Source organism: Anolis carolinensis, chromosome 2 (genome assembly GCF_035594765.1).
Source record: "Anolis carolinensis isolate JA03-04 chromosome 2, rAnoCar3.1.pri, whole genome shotgun sequence".
Taxonomy (NCBI): Eukaryota; Metazoa; Chordata; class Lepidosauria; order Squamata; family Dactyloidae; genus Anolis; species Anolis carolinensis.
Window position 1 is genome coordinate 242404335 of NC_085842.1, and position 26752 is coordinate 242431086.

Sequence of the window (26752 nt, forward strand, 5' to 3'; positions counted from 1 at the left end):
GTCCATCCCCCTTCTTCCCACAAAGAGACCTGCTCATTCTTTAGTTCATACATATAACAAATGTTGCATCTGCATTCCTGCTCCACCAATCCCCCGTCCTTACGTCTAACTCAACCTAACATTATTTCCACCTTTGTACAGTCCACAAGGGTCTCTGATTATGTGGCTCTGCTGTTTGTTTTAAAGGGTGCTTTTAATGTGATTTTCACTGTTCTGACTTTCTGATTATAATGTTTTCATCTGTACCTTGTGCTTGGCACTCCTGTTTATGGGCAATTAGCAATTCTTTTACAGTTTTGTGTGTATCAGTCAATCACTCCTCTTAGAGCACCACACACCACTCTCCAGAGCAGACCGCTTTTGATCAAGCTCTGCAGGGGAGAACCAGTAGAGAAGGACATAGGCAAACAGACAGCACACAAGAACTAGAGTAACCAGTTGGGTTATTAACTGAGCAGGTACCATAGCAACCTCTTGTGGCACAAAGGGAAAATGCAATCCAGGACTTGTCAATCCAAAGAACAGGTGTGTTTTTTATTTCATTTTGGCTTATAGGAAGGCACAAAGAAGAATGATCTTTTTAACTGGGGTACCTCGATATAGTAACAAGGTCAGATCCAATTTTCCCCACAATTTGAACAGAGAAGCTAAATTTTACAAAACCTGAATGCAATTAATTCACATGATAAACTTCCACAGAGGCAACTATATCAAGAGGTCAACATCAGTGTTAGCTCTATCCGCATCGTTGTTGTTTGGTTATGTAAAAAGTATACTTCTAAAAAAGAGGAAACTTCTATCCTAAAAACATCACAGAGTTTTGGATTGCATGCTGAGATGCCTCAAGTTGAAGGAATTGTGACTTTTAATTTGAACAAGACCACAACAGAGTCAGACAAGGCCAGGTGCTTTCTTGCTCATGTGTTTACTTAACACTGATGATAAAACACCTCAATAGACCTCATTTTCCTGAAATGGCATATGTCTAAAAACATCACGTAGTATTTCCAAAGGTGACTCTTTAACTCTATGATTATATAGTCATCCCTACCATGAAAAGATCGAATTCCTCTTCACGTCTTGCAATCATCTGATTTAGTGTCTCATCATCAGGAACTTCATCTTCTTCCTATTGATGGAGAGGGGAAAATACAGAAAATGGATGTGGCTCTGTAGAAGTACAGGTACACAGAATTGCTGAGGCATACAGAAGATACACAGATTTTGAAATGAAAATATTTGCAATTGTAATTGTAAGGCCATGTGAAGAACTGATGTGGATCTACTCTGAATTATGCTATAGAGTTGATTATACTTTTAATGTAATGTTTGATCTTGCTACATTATCTTTCTGTTTTTTGAAAGTAGATTTAGAGCATTATCCTATGAACTTGTATTTAGAAGTCCCACTGAGTTCAAGTGAGGGAAATTTCTGAGTAAGCATACAGGACTGTGGCCAAAGTGATTAAAATGTTTTGCTAGAAACAGGGCATATACAAGAAAATACTAAGAAAAAGACAACCAATTCAATTTCAGGTATTTAAATGAATTATAAAACCAGTTCCATTACACCTGTTTTTTTTATAATTGGCCAATTCATTTTTGAAATGGATTTTAAAAGTAATTTCTGATTTGGTATTGGAACCTGCCATTTGAACAAAAGAAGTCAATAATCCACTCTTCAATTCCTTTCCATCTTTTTCTTTTAAAGATAGTAAATAGGAAACATCTCCCTACTACAGTTAAACAAAGCAGCAAGAATCCATATCTATTCAAGACGAAAACATATTTCATTTCACCCGTTTCTGCTTTGTATGAGTAGTCTATATTTTTAACTGCAGCATGCATTTTAAATATATTTTTATTTAGAGCTACAAAGAGAGTCAATCCATTAAGTTTCAGCTCTTAATATTTACAACAAACCAAGCAGTTGCCACAGATGCTCCACTGCATTATAAAGAAGGAAAATGTATCTCATGTATTTTCCCTCCCTAAAGCAGCCTTTTAATTTCATCCCATCTGTCATAAACCAAAAATGAGACTCTTCCTGATGCAAACCTCTTCTCCTATTCTATATGAATAGTAAAGTACTAGACATTCATCTATTGCAGTGTTCAATCTACAAACTAATACTTCACACACACAATTGGATGCTTTCTCCCGTCACCTATCACAGACCTGCTTAAACACATTAAAGAATTTATATTTTACTTTCTCTCTATCTGTTCCTCCTGGAAAAATTCAATTTCTCTCATTCTAAGAAGACCCATGCAATTGCTTGCAATTTCTTATTCAAGTGCTAAAACTAATTGAGGGATCTATATAAAATGCAAGGGCTAACTATACAATACTACTTACTCCATTTTACTGCACCTTGTGCTTCACTTACGACATTCACCTCCATAATGTAAATAAAAAAATGAGAAGCCTGAAGTTGCTTATGCACTCTGCCCAGCCACAGGCCCCTTTATTTACCTGACTAGCCATTTGTTCATTTAGTCAGCTTATTTAACAAACGTCAAAATAAAACTCTAGAAAGGCCTGCCACCCTTCTTTAAGTAAATATTACAGTGGTCAATTTTTTTATACATCAAATGAATTGGTGGCAGATAATGGTTAAAGCTAGTGAGTGTCCAACATGCAGTCCAACCTATGACATATGAGATGCACTAAACAACTGCTGCTATGTAATATGATTGCAATCGAGAATTACAGGTAGAGTCTCTGCATTCCATCTCATTCAACTGTTAAAACTCAAATAAAATGAAAAACTCAGTAATTGCATCTATATTTAGATTTCACTGGTTTCACATGCCACAAAAAATGGTTTAACTGTATTTGAGGAAGAAGTAATGGAGGGATTAATTTCTGGAAATACAGACAAATTCTAATTTGCATATGTCAACTGAATTTGAAATGTAAGTAGATTGAAAACAATCATTTCATGTAGTAATCTTTGTGGAAGACAGTATTTAAAACTTTCCAAGCTCTTGTTTATGCACAGGCACCTTTATTCTATAATAACGACACCAGTGAAAATACTTGGTTTTGCTAATGTTAAAAACCCATCAATCCCTCTTCTTTCACTTCCAACCCCAAACATTATTTCATTAAGATCGTTGCACCTCAGTGCTTATTCAGTCTTTTCATCTCCTGTTTCTATTCCTGATATGAATCAGGCATCAGGAGCTCCCACCATAAGGATTACCATAATCCATGAAACCATGGATTTTGTTACCCTCAGGCGCAAACACCATATGATATGTTGTTCCTTCTTGCAGGTGAAGCCACCAATCTGGGACAAGATTACAATGCTGGCAACTGGTCTTTGATATTTTTTAAAAGAGGCAAAAATCTATTTTCCCCAAACCAGATTATCTGAGAAACCCTGGTGTACATTACATACATCTCTGAGAATATTTGGTTGGATCTTGAATTACCTCTTGTGAGTTGAAAAGCACCTTTTGTCTATAGAAGGGGTACCACTGGAAGGGAGTAGCTATTTTAATCAACATCCCCTCCTCTGTGCAGCCTTTAGTGGCAGTACCTATAATGTTCCAAAAATTTTCCCAGCCCTCTCCAGCAGATTTTTTTTTTGGGGGGGGGGAGAGAGAGAGAGAGAGAGAGAGAGAGAGAGAGAGAGAGAGAGAGGATCCAACTAAAGAAGGGAGAAATTGATGACCTTTTTCACACTTGTCGGTGGGAGTGACCTGTCCATGGAACTCTATGAGATCATGCTCCAACCAATGGTATGCTAGTTAGGAATCCTGGACTGCTGGGAGTGTGATGCAAAAGAGACAAACATACATTTCTATTGTTGACATTTATAACAAGTTTGCATAATACCTCATTTTCTTCTTCATGTTCCAATATCGCCTGGAGAAAAGCTTTCCGCTCATGGCTTGAAGACTTTTGGTCAAACATGCCAGCTTGAATAACCTTTTGATCCACGTTCAGTTTATACTTGGCAGCTGAAAGGATCTTCTCCTCTACACTATTCACTGTGCACAGTCGTAGCACTCGAACTTCATTCTGCTGTCCGATTCGATGAGCTCTGTCCTGTGCCTGTAAATCCTGTGGAAAAGAAAGGTATGGTGTACAACATATTGCTATCTTGCAGTCATGGGGTAGTTGCTCAAAGCAAAACCAGTTAAAAGGGATATTTTCTTCATACAGTAAAGGAACAATAAATAGTGGTGAGTAAATAACCTGGTGAGGATTCCAGTCGCTGTCAAAAATGACGACTGTATCAGCTGCTTGAAGGTTCAGGCCCAGACCTCCTGCCCTTGTACTCAGCAGAAAGATGAAATACTGGGAATTGGGCTCATTGAATTTCTTCAGCAGAGCTGCTCGATCCTCTGATTTCGTTGTTCCTGAAAAACAAAGCCAATAAAATGTCACATGCTATGCAAATTTCTCAAAGGAAGCATAAGGAGGAAGAAGGGAGAGGGAGAAAAAAAAAGAACGTGGCAGCATCTTTAAAATTACCCCCCCCCCCACACACACACACTTTTTTGCATGAACTTTGGTGGATATAAACCCACTTCTTCAGATGAAATACGAAGTGGTATTGAGGCCTCAGCTATAAAGCATTGGGTTATTGTGAGTTTTCCGGGCTGTATGGCCATGTTCCAGAAGCATCCTCTCCTGACGTTTCACCCACATCTATGGCAGGCATCCTCAGAGGTTGTGAGGTGTCAAACCACACAACCTCTGAGGATGCCTGCCATAGATGTGGATGAAACGTCAGGAGAGAATGCTTCTGGAACATGGCCATGCAGCCTGGAAAACTCACAACAACCCAGTGATTCCGGCCATGAAAGACTTCGACAACACATTAAATCACCTTTGTATATATTATTGCATAAAGAAATATGAAGATATCATTTTAGTTCAACCATTCATGGATTTCTGCCAGATAATTACTGGATTTAAAGAGTTCATAACTTGGTTGTAATTTGAACAAAGGATTTTCTGACTGATTACATTCCTAATCATTCCCACCCATGCTAAATTATCACTGGATAAAAAAAGAAACAGGCATCCCACTTTCCTGAACCCCCAAACAACAAAATACAAAGAAATAGGTATTTGAAGGATAGGACTGCGTAGCCAAGGAACACAGGCATGGTAATGACAATACGCTCTTAATTATTTGGGCTTTACCATCAAGACGCAGGTAAGCAAAGTTTCGAAAAGCAAAATAGTCTTCCATAATTGTCATGAGCGATGTCATTTGACAGAAGAGAAGGACACGATGGTTTGTGGCTCGCAACTTTGGTAGAATCCTATCAAGCAGCTCAAACTTCCCTGAGGCCCGATAAAGCTCAGCTCTGTAAACAGGAAAAAATATGTATTCAGTAATAACACATTTGTACATCTGTCTTTTAATGGTGAATACAATATTTCATAGCATACTCTATTTTTTTGCCAATATCAAGTTAAGCTATCAGTTTGGTATAAAATAACAATAATGTGTATTGTCTTCTTAGAATTAAAGGATATAGTCCACATTTCTCTAAATTTTACCCAAAAGCCCAGAAATGATTCAGTCTGATCTGAAGCCAAGCTGCTCATTTAAAAATGGAATCTACAACTTTCCCTGATATAAACAGCAAAAAGACTAGTTCTAGAAAGAATTTACTTTCTAGTCAGGCCTTAGCTGATTGTATACAACACTATAACAGTGTGCATCATTACCAGAACCATGAGGAGATGACAAGTAGGAAAAACTGCCAGGTCTGTTAAAAGTCCAAAATATTGCTATTAGGATCTTTGTGAAGAATCTCCTTCATTGGCAGCCATTTGGGCTTTTAAGGCCATAGAAGATATTTGGCCTTCTAGTCTATTCTACATTTGACTTTACAATCAACATAGCTTTTTCCTCATGCAGATAAATTTTGAGCAGACATTTCATTGTAAAATAAATTCCAAAAAGTGCAGATATGACCAGCCAAACTGAAATATGTAAATGATAATAAGTCCTATTTGTCTCAATGAGATTTATTTCTGAATAAACATGCATACGTTATATTGATTCCAACAGAAAAAAAACTATGCAGCCACTGAAATGAATGCAATTTACCTTGCTACTTATTTCATCTTAATAATAAATGAACATGTTTATATCAATGAACATTAATTGAAAATTAACCAATTAATGAATATTAAATTTACATCAATGAACATCAATAATGTTTGAACAAAAAAACTATGACCCTAGAAAAGCAGTGCTGAATACCAGCTGCCTGGGAACAAAAAATAGGTAATACTACTACACTCCTGACCTGCTTCGAAACTTTATCATGAGGTATCTGGTTAGGCACTGTGTGTCCAGACTACTGGACTACATAAGCCCTTGATCTAATCTAGCAGAATTGTTCTTACGTTCTTAATACTTCCTTAAAAGGAGTGTTTCCCTTAAGCACTAGAGGACACTTGCTTTCTGAATGTTGTTATTATAATCAACAACTTTTCTTGAATTTGAATAAGGTTTCTGAGGAGACAGACAACTTGGATAGGTGCACAGGAAAAAATTACCCGGTGATGACACCATTTGAATAGCCCAAATGTTCAGCAAAGGACTCCTGCAAAATAATAACAATGAATTGTTTAATATTTCTGAAACAGAAGACACCTCACACTGCCCTTTTAAGACACACAAATGGATTTTTTTAACTGCAACTGCCATTAAAAATAATGTATTTTAGAAAAGATATTTCTCTTATGAGTACATTGTAACAAAAATGTTATTATGAGAATCACCATCAATCTGCTTAAAAATGACAGAAGTTGCTGAATCAACAAAGGGTCAACAAAACTAACTATAAAAGTTATCATTTTATCTTAACACTGTATAAACATTTTTACAATATATCAATAAATTGATGCAATGGCCTGTTTCACATTCTTGACTAAATTGCTACATTTCCAAGACGGTACTTATTTTCCTCTTTCCTCTGCTACATACATTGGCTGGTTGTACACAATAGTTGAGAACAGGCTTGACAAGGTTTAGTTGGTTTAGCCTGACTTAAAGTGATTTAAGACTAGAATAAAGTACAAAATTATTATTCCAAAATAATTGCCTCCAAGAAAAAAAACACAAAAAATTATTTCACCTCAATATGCTGAAACATATATGGATGATTGCATATCTTTCGCAATTGCATTATGGTATTCATAAGAGTTTTGGCTCCCCCTTTTCCCTGTGGAAGTAACACAGGTACAGTAATTAGTTCATGTGAAAATTGAGAAAGGTAGAAGCTGATACAACACATTATGTACATATTTCATATATCACAATATAAAAATAAATGTAACACCCTTTGTAATCTAACTTCCTCTGGAAAATCCCAAATGATATAACATGAGTTTATCCAATAATAATAATAATAATAATAATAACAACAACAACTACTACTACTACTTTATTCTTATAACCCATCTCCATCGCCCCGAAGGGACTCAGGGCAACTGACATGGGGACCAAGTCCAGAAAATCAAGTATACAGATATAAAAGTTAACACACATAACAATGTAATTAAAACAATTAAGCCATATAATAAAAGCATCATAAAATACATTGAGCATCATACATCAATGAGCAAATAAAACATATCAATTTTCAAGAAACCTAGGGACTTTAAAGGACTTCTTTATTTTTTACCTACTTGTGGCTACCTACATGTAGTATGTAATGAAATCTATCTGAAAAGCTATACTATATTTTTTTTCAAGTCTTTTCTGAGAAGGCTCATACCTCATGATTAAAAAAAGCTTACTCTGAAAAAAAAGTATCTACCCCTAATATATATATATATATTCTCACCTTCTTATCTTTTTCAGAGCCATCCGTAAGAAGGATTCCTTTGGCTTGCATATGGCGATACAGAATCTTCTGAAGTGCTGACATATCGCACTTTACAACATATTCAACCTAATGTAAGACAACAGTAAATAAACAACGTTCTTTAAAATTTTTAGTAATAGGGCTGATTAAAAGATTTGCTGTCTATAATTAACAAACCAACATTCCTGCACATTTGACCTCTTCTGTGGTAGATGTCCTCTGAAGCGTTAACAAGAATAATCCATACTTTGGCAGAATCTTATGTCTCAATGTGCTGTTGCTTTGACCAAATACTGAATATTCGAGTTGTTTTTTCTTTATATTGTCTTAACTGTGTGCATCAGGTATACCTTTTATAACTAAATAATTATAAAGGGTGCAGGGAAATGGCCAAACATAGTGTAACTGGAGACTTTCAGGCAAAGCAAGGATGGGATTTCAAATGTAGATTACCAAATATTGCCTAAATCCTGATTTTAGTCCTGGCTAGATTAGATTCAATCAATCAGTGGGATTTACTTATGTGTTACATACCATTAAACATCTGACTGGCAAGTTCTACTCAACAACCATTAGTGTCCATCACACTGGAACAACTGTAAAGGCCAACAGCAATTCCCGTGATGAATGGGCTATCATGCAAATCAGTTATATACCTCCCTGAACACTGGCAAGCTTGAAACCCACACATTTTCTTTTAAACTTTGACATAGAACTTCTCCTTCTATGCCACTGGATATTCTTTACTTTCTTACTTAGAAGTCAAATGGATGGAAAGGTTTTGGACAGTGAGGGCTGAAACTTCCATGTCAATGGAGTGGTTAATTTGCTCTGAATTTTAAAGGAGCTATCCAAAATACTATCCTCAATCTCCTAAGGTTCAGGATCTTGGATAGCTACTTTGAAACTCTGGATTTAAAGGTGTAGGTGCATTTACATGCCAATTGGTGGGGCATACCATGAGTGACTGACCACTGTGGGCATGGAACACCAGACAAGAAGTGCCATCGGTTGCCAATCTTTTCAGGCAACCAGGTTTGAATACCAGCCTTCTGTTGGGGCATTGTAACCTGGATTTAAAACAGGTCATCGCAGAACACCAGCAATGCCTTCCATACAAATACCTTTTCTGGCAGCTGGGATTCAACTTCTTTCTTCAGCCTCCTTAACAAAAAGGGTCGTAAAACCTTGTGGAGACGTCGAATGATCAGAATAGTCTCTTCCTCATTCAAATCCACCTGACAGTATAAACAGAGTTATAAACAGATTGAAACGATTTAATTCATAGTATAAGTTTTGAAGATTAAAAAAAAGTGGAGGAGTACTGCTAAAAGGTAGTCTTAAAATGCAACATATACATTATGAATATCTCCATAAAATTAATTTTACTTTGTTTTTACTGTGTTTTGGAATCTCTGTGAGTTTGTGTTTAAACAAACTAGCCCCATACCCTTTCTCCAGTCATGGCAAAAGGGGCATTGAACCACTGTTCAAAGGTGCTGCAGCTCTTGAAAATAGTTGGTAGGAGGAAATTGAGGAGAGCCCAAAGTTCTGGCAGTTTGTTCTGCAATGGTGTTCCAGTCAAGAGAATCCTCCTAGGAGCAACGTAATGCGTATTCAACACCTGGGTGAGCTTACAGTGGTGGTTCTTCATTCTATGCCCTTCATCCACAATCATATATTTCCACCGAATCTATAAAAAAAGAAAGAAGTTGACAGCATCTAGTTTATCACCAGGGGTTATAAGTAAGATTAGTCGTACAGACTAATCTCATATCTAAAATGTTTGGGACCAGAAGTGGTTTGGATTTCAATTTTTATTTTGGACTACCTGTACATATACATTCAAAATGAGGTATCTTGAAGATTACAACTAAGGCTAAATATGAAATTAATTATTTTATTTAGACAATGTTTATCCCGCTCCTCAGCTACAAAGGTTACAACATGCTAATTTTCCTTTACAATGTATATAATAATAATTATTATTACATAAATATTACATAAGACACGATGTTGCTGTGTCTTGCTGGCTACCTCCTTCTCACTCAATGGCCAGTGGAATGGCAGCCGAAGGTAGTATGTGTATGTACATTATACATATAGCTTGAAATTTTATACATTCTTTTAAAAATGTTATGCTTGAAACAAAGTTTGTGTACATCAAACCACCAGAAAACAAATGTGTCACTATCTTTGCTACCCATGATGACGATTTTGGAATTCCAGATGAAGGATTATTGATCCATGTTGAGTTTTAGACAGGAAGCAACACTTGTATTATTCAATCAGGTTTTTGATGTAACTTAATACTGTTTTTGCTTGTTTTAAACAATTTTTATTTCTGTGATTCTATTGTGATTGCCCAGCATTGTTGTATATCACTTTGTGGGTCCCTTATTATAGGAAAGTCATTCATAAGTACTTTTAAGTAATGATAACAAATATTACAAGGTTTCAGCATGAAAAAAAAATAAGTAGCACAATCCTGTGAGAGAATAAAAACATATTGCCACGTAATGCACATTTAATTTATGCAACTATTAATAAATAAAGTAATGCCTATTATAATAATAAAGTTCAAAATTACTAAACAAACTGTGACATAATAATTGTTTTGAATTAATGAACATGTGCACACAATGCACCCTATTCCAAACTTCCATATATGGTTGGATAGAGATTCCCAGACAACTGTGACAGTAAGTTGCCCAGTGAGTATTGTGGCAATTTGCATAACTGTGGTATGAGTCTGGTAACTCCAGTGAAAATATTGGCTTGATGCCTTTTACTTGACATGCCACATTCCTAAATTAGAGTAGCATTATGATCCCAAAATAAAATTGAAACCATCAGTTAAGTATTTTCTCATACATTTTCAAGCTTGAAGTCCTTAAGTTATGACATAAACTCATTGTGCTATATTTTACATATATTTGTAAGCAGTGAGTTTTTTATCATGAGATTTTTAGGTAGGCGCTCAAAATATCAGATAAAGAGGCTCAAAGATAAATTTAACAACTTTTAACAGTAGCTCAGTAACATTACTTGTTTCTCAGTTTTTTTTAAATGGTAACATTTTATTTTAATTTTTTTTAATTTTACAACACAAAGATCAAAATGAGCCCAAGCCAGGAACTTTTTAGGAGCAGCACATATGTGTCATTCATTAAACCATAATTACTTTTTATGTAACAAATTATTACATTCTATTTTTCAAAAATGTCTAGTATCTATACTTAATGCCCTCAAAATAAAGGTGGTATAATTACATGCAGCATCATTTTCAACACTATGTGAGGTACACTATACAAGCAATAATAACAACAACAACAACAACAACAACAACTTTATTTATAACCTGCCCTACTCCCCGAGGTAACATGTACTGTAAAAACGGTCAGAAGGTTAAATGAAAAGATGAAAAAACTATTTGCATTTATCAGGCTATTCCCACCCCACAGTTTCTTGTGCATACTTGTGTGTATACTCTTTTGTTTGTGTATACTCTTTTGTTTTATGCTAGGCTGAGGAAAGAAAAAGTAGTAAGATAGTTCAGTTTTTAAACAGTTACTACAGTAGGCACATGGAATCACTTTCTGATATATATTTCTGTTCTGATGTTTGATATATGGGAATGGAGAGCTCAAGGTGACCTCAATTACTGAAATATCTCCATTTCTACTGAAGCAATAGCTTCCAAGGATTAGCCACCATGTTTCAAGGTCTAATAACTATTCAAGAGATATTGAGATCAAAGCAATGATTTCTGAGCTCTCTGGTTTTAATGTATGAATGAAAATCAACATAACAGGTTTCAGTCTGGTCTCTATTATCTTTTCACATTTAGAAGGCAGCTCTTCTTCTTAACATATTCATCTCTATTCAGACACAAAAGAAGTGCAGAGCTGTGGATAAAAATGGAATAGCAGGGTTCCTGGATAAATGTTATTAAGCAGGATGGTGTAGAGATGGCTATATCTCTCTACAGTACAATGGCTATGTAGTATTGATGGGATCCACAGGTAGCAAAACCATTCTCTCATCTGCAACCTTGAAATGCCACGGCAGGAGAGCAACCATGAATGGGATGGAAGAAGGGCTAAAAACCTCAATTCCGGCAAAGAAAAACATAGAACTGACTTTTTAAAGCAAAAGCCATGACGGGCTCTGGGCTGGGAGTTTTCTTTGCTCAACGCAATTCTAGTTATGTAAGACAGGGGAGAAAAGATTGTAAATAAAAATAATTAGCAACAGACTGAAAGCTTTACTGATAGCATGGTTATTTTGTTGGTTTTTTTAGAGCTCATTTTTGTGATTAGTTATGAAGAAAAGTAGATAAATGTTGTAAATACCTTAGCAAGAATGTGTTTGTCCTTTATTATGTATTCGTAAGTAGTCAAAAGAACATTAAACTTTCCACTACGAAGCTGAGGGACAAGTGATCTGCGCATAGCTGGTGTACCCTAAAATAAAGGAGAATGAGAAGAATTTTAATTCTTTATAAGGACAGGTTGCTTACCTGTAACCGTGTTTCTTCGAGTGTACTCTGTGAATTCACACTAATGGAGAACGCTGCGCCTGCGCAGGCTCCAACGGTTACTCTTCCAAGCTAAAGTTTGAAATTTGGCGGTAACCCCGCCCCTCTTCCCGGAGGGTATAAAGGGCGCCCTCCGCGCCCGCTCTCCAGTTCCTACGCCGCAAAGGCAGCGAGAAAGGGAGAGGTTTGCCTGTGGGGAAGGAAGGGCGGGATTGTGTGAATTCACAGAGTACACTCGAAGAAACACGGTTACAGGTAAGCAACCTGTCCTTTTTCTTCGTGTACTCTGTGAATGCACACTAATGGAGACTAGCAAGCTAAGGTGTAGGTAGGTGGGATGGCAAACCCGATAACCAGTCTAGTGTCCAAACACATTTATTGAGCACAAGGTGCAAAAAAACCCCAGGCAAATGCAATGGTCAAGTAAGCGATGCAATAGCATATAGTGCAATAAAACCGATCCTTGTGTTAGGATCCATAACACAATCATAACATAGTAAGTAGGCAATAGTCTGTAAGAAAATACAGAGGTAGGCATAAACTCCTTCTCAGAAAACAGAGGGAGAAGCATTCAAAAATTAAGTTTCAGTGCGGTGGGTAAGTATAGTACACAAGCACTATGTTAAAGAGACCTTGAGCACATTGAATACAAACAGGATGGATGACAACGGTCAGCCTGTAAGAAGGATAAACCCGAAAAAAAAGGGTTTGAGTAAGGCAACAACGTTAGGTAAGGCAGGAGGAGAGGACGGACCTGGCAAAAGCCGAGTCCTTGAGGTTCTTTGAGTCCATCCGGTAGTGTAAAACAAAGGTGGATGGAGTGGACCAGATAGCCGCTTAACAGATGGAGTCGAGAGGGACGCCCCTCAGGAAGGCCGTAGAGGTGGAAAGGCCCCTTGTAGATCTAGGGCGGATCGAAGAGGGGGGCTGGCGTTTGGCTAGCTGATAAGCGAGCTCAATGGTCTGAGCAATCCAGTGTGAGAGTCTTTGGGAAGAAAGAGGTTCGCCCAGTTTGTGGGTAGCGTAGGCCACAAAAAGTCTAGGTGACTTACGTATGTCCTTAGTCCTGTCCTTGTAGAAAAGGAGGGCTCTCCTGACATCGAGATGGAGTTTCCGTTCTAGAGAAGAAGAAGGATTGGGGAAGAAAGCAGGAAGTATTATGTCCTGGTTCAGATGAAAAGCAGAGACCACCTTAGGTAGGAAGGTGATGTCCGGGCGAAGGACAGCCCTGTCGTGGTGGAAACGGAGGTAGGGTTCGTCCACCCGGAGAGCAGCTAGTTCCGAAGGTCTGCGGGCAGAGGTGATAGCGATGAGGAAGGCAGTCTTCCAAGAGAGAAGGTGAAGGTCTGCAGAGGCCATGGGTTCGAAGGGAGCTGAAGCTAGTTGAGAAAGGACTAGTTCGAGGCTCCATCCGGGAGTCGGAGGTTGGACTGGAGGATGCAAGTTGTTGTAACCTCGAAGGAAGGTCTTAATGAGGTTGTTAGAAAAGAGAGAGGGTTGTCCCTGACGTTGGAAGTGCCAGGAGAGAGCAGCGAGATAGGATTTTATCGAGGCCAGAGAAAGTTGACGATCCGCAAGGGAAAGTAGAAAGTCCATGACCAGCGGGATCGAAGTAGAGGCGGGATCGACGCGTCGGTCCCGAAGGAAAGTTTGGAATTTTGCCAGCTTGTAAGCATAGGCTTTCGATGTGGCCGGTTTGTGAGCAGCGCGAAGGATCGCCTGCAGGTCTGGGTGGAGGGAGTTTAAGGAAGTATCCTCCAGGCAGTCAGGTGGAGGGACGGGACGTCGGGGTGGAGAACCTGTCCCTTCTGTGAAGATAGTAGATGAGGGAGAATTGGGAGGGTGCGGGGGTGATCCGCACACATCCGGAGCAGCGTGGGATACCACGGCTGGCGTGGCCATGCAGGGGCGATCAGGATGGCCGATGTCGGTGTTAGATAGAGTCTCTCTATCACTCTCGAGATGAGAGGGAAGGGAGGAAAAAGATAGACGGGTTCGAGAGTCCAGTCGAGGAGAAACGCGTCTCCGAGACAGCCCGGAGTCGAGTTTGGAGGTAGTCTCGCTCCGAATCGAGGAAGTTGAGCGTTCGAGGGGGAGGCAAAAAGGTCCAGAGCTGGCCAGCCCCAATCGTCGAAGACGGATTTCAGGATCTCGGGATCGAGACGCCACTCGTGGGGGGAGGTCGTTATTCTGCTTAGAGAGTCTGCTAAAGTATTTTGAGCCCCCGGAAGGTGAACTGCCGACAGGGTTATGTGTCTCGCTATGCACCATAGCCAAATGTCCATCGAGAGAGCCATGAGTTTTCTCGAGCCCGTACCCCCTTGTTTGTTGATGTAGTACATGGCTACTACGTTGTCCGTTTGGATCAGAACGGTCTTGTGGGGAAGAAAGCGGGCAAACGCCCGGAGGGCTTTGAAGATTGATAACAGTTCTAGAAAGTTTATGTGGTGGGACCTTTCTTGGGTGGACCACAGGTCCCTGACGGTGTGGTTCGACATGTGGGCTCCCCAGGCAAAATTGGAGGCGTCGGTCGTGATGGTGACTGACGGAAGGGAGGGATGGAAGGGAAGTCCCACACAAACATTCGCTGGGTCCTGCCACCAGCGAAGGGAGAGGCGAACCTGGTTCGGTACCGTGAGAAACATTGAGCTCGGGTGCCGATGGGGTTTGAAAGAGTCTATGAACCATCTCTGGAGAGGTCTGAGACGTAGTCTGGCAAAGGGAGTAACCATGACCGTGGAGGCCATGTGACCCAGGAGAACTTGGACCGCGTGGGCTCGGATCCTGCGGTTGCGAAGGAGGAGGGAAAGGTGCTGTTGAAGGGCTAGGAACCTGTCCTTCGGTAGGGAGGCGGTTTCCGTGATGGAGTTGAAGAGAGCTCCGATGAAACGGATTTCTGTGGTTGGGAGGAGTTGAGACTTTGAGACATTCAACTGAAGGCCCAGCCGTTGCAGGAGAGAAAGAGTCTGTGAGACATGGTTTTGAAGGGATGAGGGATCGGACGCGACAATCATCCAATCGTCCAGATAAGGAAAGACCATAATGCCCTGTTTCCTGAGGTGCACTGCCACCACGGCGACCACCTTTGTAAAGACCCTTGGGGCCGTGACGAGGCCGAAAGGGAGAACTGTGAACTGGTGAGATTGTCCCAGGAGCTTGAAGGAAAGGAAGCGTCTGTGTGATCTTCGCACCGAGACGTGGAAATACGCGTCGCGTAAGTCTATAGAGGCGAAGTAGTCTCCGTGTCGGAGCATCGGGAGGATGGAGGCCACTGAAACCATTCGAAATTTTGAAGGCAGAATGAAGAGGTTTAGGGCCCGTAGATCGAGGATAGGCCGAAGGCCTCCGCCCCGCTTGGGAACCGTAAAGTATCTCGAGAAGAAACCTCGAGTGTCCTGCTCGGAAGGAGAAGGCTGGATTGCGCCCTTCGCCAGAAGGGAGTCGACCTCGGCGCATATTTCCGGTGAAGGGTCGGTGTGGAGGATGTGATCCGTGGGTGGCAAAGTTTCGAATTCCAAGGCATAGCCGTCTCTGACAATGCGAAGAACCCAGGCATCTGATGTGATAGACTCCCATTCGCGGTAGAAAGGAGCTAGGCGGTCGAGGAAAGAGCAGAGAGGAAGGATCTGGTCGGGGCCTAGGAGCGGCATGGTAGTGGCAGTAGTAGTAGAGATAGAAAGATCTCCGAGAGATTGGGCGTCAGGCCCGACGTTGGGGTTGTGGCATAGCTGCAGGACCTTTGCCCCGACCTTTCGGGACCTGGTGCTGGCGGCGAGGTTGTTGCTGATGACTGTGGTGACTCGAGCTCGACGAGCGTCGAAACGGCTGGTGACGAAAAGGCTGAGGGTAGCGACGGTACCGTTGCGGGAACCATCGGGTCCGCTGAGCCTGAGGTTGATCGGTCCCGCACTTTGTTGCGAGAATCTTGAAGTCGTGATTGGACTTAAGTTTGTCATCAGTGCCAGAATTGAAAAGGCCTTGGGTGTTGAAAGGAAGGTCTTCGATCACTTGCCGAGAGGAAGAAGAGAGTCCTGAGGACCGAAGCCATGCATGCCGTCTAATCGCGACCGCGTGGGCAATCATTTTTCCGGCGGTATCACCGGTATGCTTAGCCATTTGAATTTGGTGGTGTGCGAGAGAGTCCGCCTCCTGCTGGAGGGTCGAGAGGACTGACCGGTCTTCGTCAGAAAGCTTGGCGAAGAAGGGTTGGGCTTTCTCCCAGAGAATCTGTTGATAAGCGCCCATGCAGGCCCCGTAGTTTGCCATGCGGCAAAGGAGGAGAGCACCGGAGTATAGCTTGCGGCCTACCGCATCGAAGCGTTTGCCCTCTCTGTCGGCCGGGGAGTTGGATTGTCGACCCAATGATTGGGAGGCCTTTACCACCATGGAGTTTGGGTCAGGGTGATGCTTGAGCCATTCCAGGGTTTCGTCATCGGTTCGGTACCAGGCCTCTATTTTCTTAGAGGTTGGAGGTATCGAAGATGGAGTCTTCCAAGATGCCTGGATGACGTCCAGGAGGTATGGAAGAAAAGGCAGCAAGGTGGCCGGCGGGGCTTGGGCTTGAACCCTCTTGAAAACGGGGTCGGTAACAGCCTTTGAAGTTTGTTTAATTTCCATCCCCAGAGCGTCTGCCATTCTGACCATCTGGTCGGAAAAAGCCCGGATATTATCCGTCGGGGAAGGTGGGTCGACCTCGTAGGCGTCGTGAGGCGGGGAGAGGTCGAGACCGAGAGAAACCACAGAGGCGGAGAGTATCGACTCGGGGCGTTCGATATCGGGGTCATCCTCCTCGGGCCCTTGAGGGGACCGGGGAGGAGAAACGAGCACAGAGTCCTGATGAGGCATAACCCCAGGAGCAGGGAGAGCCGGCTGCGGCGGAACGCTCTTGGACGCGGAGGCCTGGGCGGCGCGGGCTAAGCGCGTCATCTGTCTACCCCTCTCAGGTGTTTGAGCCGGGGGAAAAAGTTCTTGTCGAGCCGGAAGACGAGATGGTGCCGGCTGGGGAGCCTTAATAACCGTCCTGACCGACCGGTCGGGGGAGGCTTGAGCGTCCACATCCGAGGACTGACCATGAGGAGAGGAAGAAGAGTGGAGGCGTTGTGCCGGTTGGATAGGAGAGGATCTCCTAGAGGAAGGCCCAGAGGAGGGGACGTCCTTCTTCGAAGACGCTGAGGAGGACGACCTCTGGATCATTCTTTTCGTTGCTGGTGTGATGACTCATGGGCCTTGTAGTCCTGCTCATGACATTGTGATGCCTGATGAAGAAGAAAACTTGGGTTTTTTACCTCCCCAGTCAGAACTGGAATCTTCCCAGCCAGATTCTTCCCAGCCAGATCTGGGAACCTTGCACCTGCAAGAGAGTTGTGTTCCAGAAGTATGTCAAACAAACCCTGAGCCTACATCTCCTGTGTTTTCTCGCCATGAGTTTTGTAAACAACAGAGAGGTTTGGAAGCGGCCTCGCGCAGGAGTGCTAGAATAGCTGCTAAGAATTTAGCCAATTAAGCCTGCTTTCCGTGAGAATCTTTAAGGAGTCAAACATCTGGTCTCAGAGATTAGCTTTCGTTTCTGGTTCCCAGAGAACTGCTCTCGGCGGGAAAGTTAGACTCTATATAGGTGTTTTAACCGCGAAGTAACTTCGCGGAGTCAATTCGTCAGCCTCCGGAGCGAGTTGTGTCTGGACAGCGCGCTCCGTTCCAAGCCTCGTTCCTGTTCAAGCCTTGTCCTTGTTCTCAAGCCTTCGCTCCGGCTTCCCAGCCTTGTTTACCTTCGGACCTTGCCTCGCCTTCCAGGACTAAACCTTGCCTTGTTTCACGGATTTTACCAAGTAATTCCACGGACCTTGTTCTTGTTCCTCGTTACCTTGTGTCACGATTCAAGCCTTGTTTTCAAGTATCAAGTTAATTCCTAGCCTTGCTCAAGTTCATGGACTAAAGGACCTCGTCATCTCCCCTCACCTTGCCTGGCAAGGTGAGTGTTTCGGTAACTGGATTACAACTTTGGCCCTTAATATTGCATATTGGACATTGTTTCTTGGACTAATTTTGACCTTTCCTGAAAGGTCTGCTTCTGGACTAACTTTTACATTTGTTTTTACCAACTTTATATACTCCTTCAATAAAGATAGTAGATAGATTCTGGCCTCTGTGTATGGTTATTGGTGCCTTGCAGCCTGGGTTCTGACAGTTTGACTCCGCCACCATAAGCACCAATTAACCAAGGCCAGAATGTCTACCGGAGCCGTGCCGGGTGGACAGCCACTTAGCTACACCATCATCAAGGACGAAGTGGACCGCATCCGTGATAGACTCAACGCGCAGGATGGAGAAATAAAAGGGTTGAGAGAGCGCGGAATCCGCCTCCCGGCCATGGCGTTGCCAACCAAGTTTTCTGGAGAAGCCTCCAAGGTCCAAGTTTTCCGCCGCCAGTGCCAGGCTTACCTAGAGGCCCGTGCCGCCAAGTTTCCCCAAGAAGACATCAAGGTGGCGTGGGTTTACAGTCTTCTAGATGGGCCAGCGGCCAACTGGGCGACGGCACTGTTTGATCAAGCCTCTCCACACCTAAGATCAGCGCAACACTTCTTGGACCACCTTAAGGAGACCTGGGGAATTGAGGACAATTTGGAGGCAGCCGGTCACAAACTCCGCCGCCTCTTTCAAGGAGACAGACCCATGTCTCAGTACATAGCCGAGTTCCGAGTGCTGGCCCACAACACCGGCTGGAACGATGTAGCCCTCAGAGGACAATTTCGGGAGGGTCTCAACATTGAAATGCTGGAGGAAATCTCCAAGGTGGATCCTCCCCACACTCTTGAAGCACTCATTGATCAATGTTTACGGGCTGAAGTCATGATTGCCAACAGGAAACAGTGGGTACGAGGCCAGAGCGGTAGAGCTGGGGCAAAACCCCCCGCTCCCGCCAGCGTTCAGCCGCGTCCAGTGTGGAGACCCCCACCACCATCCCCATACCCCAGAGGGAGCGAGGAGGTGCCGATGCAGTTGGGCAATGTGCGTCCCAGATTAGATGCCGCCGAGAAGGCCCGCCGCCAACGCCTAAACCTCTGTTGGTATTGCGGGAATGCGGGCCACTTCGCCAGAGAGTGCCCAGCCAAAGGGAAGCCCGCCGCCCGTCTTGCGGCGGCGTCCTCCACGGAGACGAAGGCGTCTGAGGCGGCTGGCACACAGCCGGCGGGGGAAGCCAACGACCGGGCGTAGAGAGGCTCGCCAACCCGGTCAAAAAACCCATTCAAGAGCCGCCAACCGGGGTCCTGTTCCTTCTAGTGGTCACCTTATGGTCAGCAAAAAAGGGACCCGTCATGATCCACGCCATGATAGACTCAGGAGCCACCAACAATTTCATTGATAGAGAGTATGCCGACTCTCTGGGATTACAATATCATGACTTCAAGAATGCCCGTGTGGTGCAAGCCATCGATGGCCGCCCTCTCAAGACGGGCCCCGTAAGCCAGTGGTCAGAACCCACCAGGATGTGGATAAGGGAACATATGGAAGAGATTTCCTTCTTTGTTACTGAGGTTCCCCACTTCCCTGTGATTTTGGGGATTCCATGGCTGACACTTCACGATCCAAGCATCTCCTGGTCCAACAGAGAACTGCAGTTTGCTTCAAAGTACTGCCAAAACCATTGCCTCGTAGCCAAGGTCTGCCATGCCACAGACACCGAGCCCATTATCACCTTGCCAAAGAAGTACTCCGAGTATTGGGATGTATTCAATGAAAAGGAAGCCGAAAAATTACCCCCACATAGACCTTATGACTGTGCCATTGACTTGGTGGAGGGGGCCCCGATCCCGCGAGGGCATCTCTACTCCCTGACTGAACCGGAGCAAGAAGCTCTCAGGGAATTCATAGAGACAAACCTTCGCAAGGGATTCATCAGACCCTCTCAATCCCCAGCCGCCTCCCCAGTGATGTTTGTGAAGAAGAAGTCAGGGGAATTACGCTTGGTGGTGGACTACAGAGCATTGAACAATATCACTAAGCGGAACAGCTATCCCCTGCCCTTAATCTCGGATCTACTAGACCGACTTCGAGGAGCCAAGGTCTACACCAAGCTGGACCTACGGGGGGCTTATAACCTAGTTCGCATCAGAGAAGGGGACGAGTGGAAGACCGCCTTCCAGACTAAATTCGGATTATTCGAGTCCCGAGTTATGAATTATGGTTTATGCGGAGCTCCCGCAACGTTCCAGCATTTTGTCAACGACATCTTTCAGGATTATCTAGATCGGTTCTTGATCATCTACCTGGACGATTTTTTGGTGTTTTCTAGATCACAATCAGAACATGAGAACCACGTTAAAATGGTGTTACAACGATTGCGGGATCATGGGCTTTATGCCAAGCTGGAAAAATGCGCTTTTGATCTACAAGAGGTAGATTTTCTGGGGTACCGCATCTCGCCTCTAGGGCTCTCCATGGACCCGGCAAAAGTTTCAGCAGTATTGGAATGGCGGGCGCCAACCAACAAGAAAGAGGTGCAGCGATTCTTGGGGTTCGCGAACTATTACCGCAAGTTCATTCCAGATTTTGCCCGCTGGTCTGACCCAATCACCAGCTGCATCCGTGGGAAACAGCCCTTCCGCTGGACTGATCAAGCAGAGAAAGGGTTCCAACAACTAAAGAAATTATTCACGTCCCAGCCAATCCTTCAGCATCCAGATCCTGAAACCCTTTTTGTTGTGCAAGCGGACGCCTCTGATGTGGCAATTGGAGCTGTACTCCTACAACCGGTGGGAGATCACCTTCATCCTTGTGCCTTTTATTCTCGTCAACTAACCGCACCAGAGAGAAACTATACCATTTGGGAAAAGGAACTATTAGCCATAAAGGCAGCTTTTGAAACTTGGAGACATTGGCTAGAAGGGGCCAAATTTCCCATTGAAGTCCATACTGATCATCGGAATCTAGAACATCTAAGAACTGCCCGCAAGCTAAATCAGAGGCAACAACGTTGGGCTTTATTCTTTGAACGTTTTAACTTCCAGATTCATTATGTAACCCCAGCCCAAACCAAGCAAGCAGACGCCCTGTCACGTAAACCGGAATACGCTGCAGGACGCAAGGAGACCTTTGAATCCCAACTACTACAACCCGAGAACTTTGCCACGCTCACAGTGGGGAACACCAAATCCACTCTCATTGATTCAACTCCCTCTACTCCAGGGCCCCTCTGTGCTCAAGAAATCAGGGCTAGTCAGCAAGCAGATGCCTGGGCGCAGGACCAACTTCGTCAAGGACCGCATTTTCCCTTTTCGCTTAAGGATGGACTGCTTTGCTATAGAAATCATGTTTATATCCCACCAGGACCGGGCAGGGAAAAAGCACTTCGTCTGTGTCATGACTGCAAGCCAGCAGGGCATTTCGGACTATTTAAAACCATGCATTTGATCCTAAGAGATTTCTGGTGGCCCAAGATCCGCAAGGATGTGGAAAAATATGTCAACACCTGCCCAGTATGCCAGCGCTCCAAGACAAGAAGGGAGAAGCCCTCAGGGCTTTTACACCCCCTTCCTACCCCATCTCGCCCATGGGAAATAATTTCTGCGGATTTTATCACTGACTTACCACCTTCCTGTGAATTTACCACGATCCTAGTGGTGGTGGACCTTTTTACCAAGTTAGCCCATTTCATTCCCTGCAATGGCCTCCCCACGGCCAAAGAGACTGCAGATTTATTCCTTCAACATGTTTTCAGATTGCATGGGTTGCCCAAGAGTTTGGTCACAGACCGTGGGTCCCAATTCACCTCTCGTTTCTGGAAGGTACTACAAAAACTATTGGGCATAGACTCTCGTTTATCTTCCGCTCATCATCCCCAAACAGATGGGCAAACGGAGCGCACTAATGCCACTTTGGAACAGTACCTTCGCTGTTATGTAAACTACCAACAGGACAATTGGGCTTCTCTGTTACCACTGTCGGAGTTTGCCTACAATAATGGAATCCAGGCTTCTACAAAAGAAACGCCGTTCTTTGCAAACTACGGTTTCCATCCACGTTTCTTTCCCCCTGTCATTGAAACTTCAGAAGTTCCCGCAGCAGAGGATTGGCTGCAGGAACTCACAGCGGTGCAACAACTTTTGCTCCAGCAACTGGACCAAGCCAAGGAGGACTATAAACGTCACGCGGACAAACATCGCCAGCAGGGCCCCGAAATCAAGGTAGGAGATCGGGTTTTTCTGTCCACTCGCTTTCTGCCCTCCCATCGCCCTTGCCGGAAGTTAGATGCCCGTTTCATTGGCCCCTATCCAGTGGTGGCGCAATTAAACCCCGTGTCTTTCAAACTCCAACTTCCGCGTTCAATGCGCATTCACCCAGTGTTTCACCGCTCCCTGCTCCTTCCGGCGGATGGTGTGCGGCCAGATGTAAACCGGCCGGCCCCCATCCCTGTTTTGGTGGATGGAGAGGACGAGTTCGAGGTTCAGGACATTTTGGATTCTCGCTTTCACCGCCGCCGCCTGCAATATCTCATTGACTGGGTGGGTTTTGGCCCTGAGGAACGCTCTTGGGAAGACGCCTCCACAGTCCATGCTCCTGATCTAACCCGTCGCTTTCATCAGACCTATCCCGCCAAGCCTCGACCTCGCGCCTCGGGGAGAGAGTCCCGGTTTGGGAGGGGGCTTGAGGAGGGGGATAGTGTGATGACTCATGGGCCTTGTAGTCCTGCTCATGACATTGTGATGCCTGATGAAGAAGAAAACTTGGGTTTTTTACCTCCCCAGTCAGAACTGGAATCTTCCCAGCCAGATTCTTCCCAGCCAGATCTGGGAACCTTGCACCTGCAAGAGAGTTGTGTTCCAGAAGTATGTCAAACAAACCCTGAGCCTACATCTCCTGTGTTTTCTCGCCATGAGTTTTGTAAACAACAGAGAGGTTTGGAAGCGGCCTCGCGCAGGAGTGCTAGAATAGCTGCTAAGAATTTAGCCAATTAAGCCTGCTTTCCGTGAGAATCTTTAAGGAGTCAAACATCTGGTCTCAGAGATTAGCTTTCGTTTCTGGTTCCCAGAGAACTGCTCTCGGCGGGAAAGTTAGACTCTATATAGGTGTTTTAACCGCGAAGTAACTTCGCGGAGTCAATTCGTCAGCCTCCGGAGCGAGTTGTGTCTGGACAGCGCGCTCCGTTCCAAGCCTCGTTCCTGTTCAAGCCTTGTCCTTGTTCTCAAGCCTTCGCTCCGGCTTCCCAGCCTTGTTTACCTTCGGACCTTGCCTCGCCTTCCAGGACTAAACCTTGCCTTGTTTCACGGATTTTACCAAGTAATTCCACGGACCTTGTTCTTGTTCCTCGTTACCTTGTGTCACGATTCAAGCCTTGTTTTCAAGTATCAAGTTAATTCCTAGCCTTGCTCAAGTTCATGGACTAAAGGACCTCGTCATCTCCCCTCACCTTGCCTGGCAAGGTGAGTGTTTCGGTAACTGGATTACAACTTTGGCCCTTAATATTGCATATTGGACATTGTTTCTTGGACTAATTTTGACCTTTCCTGAAAGGTCTGCTTCTGGACTAACTTTTACATTTGTTTTTACCAACTTTATATACTCCTTCAATAAAGATAGTAGATAGATTCTGGCCTCTGTGTATGGTTATTGGTGCCTTGCAGCCTGGGTTCTGACAGCTGGGGGTTGTTTCGACGCGACCCTCAGCGATTTTCCCGGCGTCGGGGGAATCGGGCACACAGCTGCCGAGTCAGATTGAGCCCGTCTGGATTCCTCCTGAGCCCTCTTGAAGGCAATCTTCATGGCGGAAGAAGATGGCGGCGCAGCCAGGCGGGATCGAGTGGAAACGGCCGAAGCCACCGAACTCGAAGTTGATGAAGGGCCCATCTTGCTCGATCGGGTGGATACCGTAGCGGTGGTCACCGTGTAGGGCGGTTTGGTCGGTCGCGGTCTCGAGGTTTTCGAGGTTTTAGATGATACCGACGGAGCAGGCCTGGACGCCATCGAGGCTGAGGTGGAAGTGGAAGCCTCAGGAGCAAGAGTTCTTTCGTAAAGAGCTGCACGGAGCCTCGCAGCTCTATTTCTTCTGGCCTGAGCTGTAAAGGCCAGGCAAAAACGGCAGGTACCGACGACGTGGCTTTCGCCAAGGCAGAAAAGGCACTTAGCGTGGCCGTCGGAATCTGGAATCTTAGCGGCACACTGAGTGCACCGTTTAAAACGCGTGGTTGACATAAGAACGAAGAGTCCGAAGTGAGCTTTGCGGCGGAAAAAAAGGAACTGGAGAGCGGGCGCGGAGGGCGCCCTTTATACCCTCCGGGAAGAGGGGCGGGGTTACCGCCAAATTTCAAACTTTAGCTTGGAAGAGTATCCGTTGGAGCCTGCGCAGGCGCAGCGTTCTCCATTAGTGTGCATTCACAGAGTACACGAAGAAAAACAGCAGTTCAACTTTCTGCATATAAGCGTGAAACAAAATGTGGTTAATACATTGAAGACAGCTCTTACTCTTTTGCTAAAGAAATTGAGAAAAGAAAACTAATAGTTTTATAGCTGGGAAACACAGAGATATGTGATTTTTAAGAGCACCCCTTCTCTGCAGATTTACCCCAAAAGACTGGGGCTATTTTGGAATTGTGCTAGAGAGTTCAGAATGAATGGAAACAAAGAAAATTGGTTTCATTCCAATTCCACTGACAGAATACTCCTACAGATGAGGAGTACAGCCTTCCACCAGGAAACAGAGCACAACTGTATACAACTAAAAATTTCATTACTGTCTAATTTTCTTCTGGAAGAAAGCAATGAGTAATTTTAGCAATTTTCTTCTCATTGTGAAAGTCTTTCAAAACTGCAAAGTTATGATAACTATTCATAGTTCCGGACTTATTTTGTACAAAATTTTCATATGGTTATTTTGCAGAGAAAAAAAAGCATTTTGTGCACAGGAACCAGTATTTTCAGCATCGAAAATGCTGCTTCCTATATAGAAAATGCCGGCTTCAGAGCAAAACAATCATGTATAAGTTCTGAGTAAAGTAAGTGCACAGGTAATGCATTTTCAGCTGAGGAAATAGTGTTGTCTGTATATAAATCATGCTCCCCCTAACTGAAAACACTGTTTTCAGGACCTAGGTGTAAATATTGCATAAAATTGGCTGCAATTTCATCAAAATATCTCAACATCGAAGAAACACATTTTTGAAATATTTTAAATTATTCTTTCCATCCTATCTTCTTCTTCATTCACACAGTCGTTTCAGACTCTTTGTGACCTCATGGACCAGTCCATGGCCATCGCCGCCCCCAGTTCCCTCAAGATCAAGCCAGTCACTTCAAGGATACCATCCATCCATCTCGCCCTTGGTCGGCCTCTCTTCCTTTTTCCTTCTATTTTCCCCAGCATCATGATCTTTTCCAAGCTTTCCTGTCTTCTCATGATGTGGCCAAAATACTTCAACTTTGTCTCTAATATCCTTCCCTCCAGTGAGCAGTGGCATTATTTCCTGGAGGATGGACTGGTTGGATCTTCTTGCGGTCCAAGCACTCTCAGGATTTCCTCCAGCACCAAAGTTCAAAAGCATCTATCTTCCTTTGATCAGCCTTCCTTATAGTCCAGCTCTCGCAACCATAGGTTACTATGAGGAATACCATTGCTTTCACTATGCGGACCTTAGTTGCCAGTGTGATGTCTCTGCTTTTCACTATTTTATCGAGGTTGGCCATTGCTCTCCTTCCAAGAAGTAGACGTCTTCCTGGCTGCAGTCTGCATCTGCAGTGATTTTTGCGCCTAGAAATATAAAGTCTGTCACTGCCTCCACGTTTCCCAGTTATCGAGTGGTCTGGTTGCCATAATCATAGTTTTCTTGGTATTTAACTGCAGCCCAGCTTTTGTACTTTCTTCTTTCACCTTGGTGATAAGGCTCCTCGGCTCCTCTTCACTTTCAGCCATCAGAGTGGTATCATCTGCATTCCTAAGGTTGTTAATGTTTCTTCCAGCAATTTTAACTCCAGCCTTGGATTCGTCAAGCCCTGCACATTGCATGATGTGTTCTGCGTACAAGTTGAATAGGTAGGGTGAAAGTATTCCGTACTCCTTTCCCAATCTTGGACCATTCTGTTGTTCCGTAGTCTGTTCTTACTGTGGCTACTTGGTCTTTATACAGATTTCTCAGGAGACAGACAAGATGACTTGGTATCCCCATACCACCAAGAACATGCCAGTTTACTATGATCCACACAGTTGAAGGCTTTAGAATAGTCAATAAAGCAGAAATAGATGTTTTTCTGAAACTCTCTGGCTTCCTCCATTATCTAGCGGATATTGGCAATTTGGTCTCTCATTCCTCTGCCTTTTCAGAACCCAGCTAGGACATCTGGCAACTCTTGCTCCATGTATTGCTGGAGTCTG

General features: G+C 43.9%; 1 protein-coding gene across 3 annotated transcripts in view; it reads right to left on the bottom strand.

Annotated features, from left to right (window-relative positions):
- smarca2 (SWI/SNF related, matrix associated, actin dependent regulator of chromatin, subfamily a, member 2) overlaps positions 1-26752 on the bottom strand; it is a 154079-nt gene that overhangs the window by 37055 nt on the left and 90272 nt on the right. For all 3 annotated transcript variants that reach the window (XM_062971959.1, XM_008103323.3, XM_008103324.3), the window contains exons 18-27: positions 12209-12319; positions 9304-9546; positions 8978-9091; positions 7833-7940; positions 7122-7208; positions 6541-6587; positions 5167-5333; positions 4210-4373; positions 3847-4074; positions 1052-1129 (exon numbers count right to left, since the gene is read on the bottom strand). In XM_062971959.1, the coding sequence (XP_062828029.1) occupies positions 1052-1129; positions 3847-4074; positions 4210-4373; positions 5167-5333; positions 6541-6587; positions 7122-7208; positions 7833-7940; positions 8978-9091; positions 9304-9546; positions 12209-12319 (1347 nt within the window). The remainder of the gene's footprint in view (positions 1-1051; positions 1130-3846; positions 4075-4209; positions 4374-5166; positions 5334-6540; positions 6588-7121; positions 7209-7832; positions 7941-8977; positions 9092-9303; positions 9547-12208; positions 12320-26752) is intronic.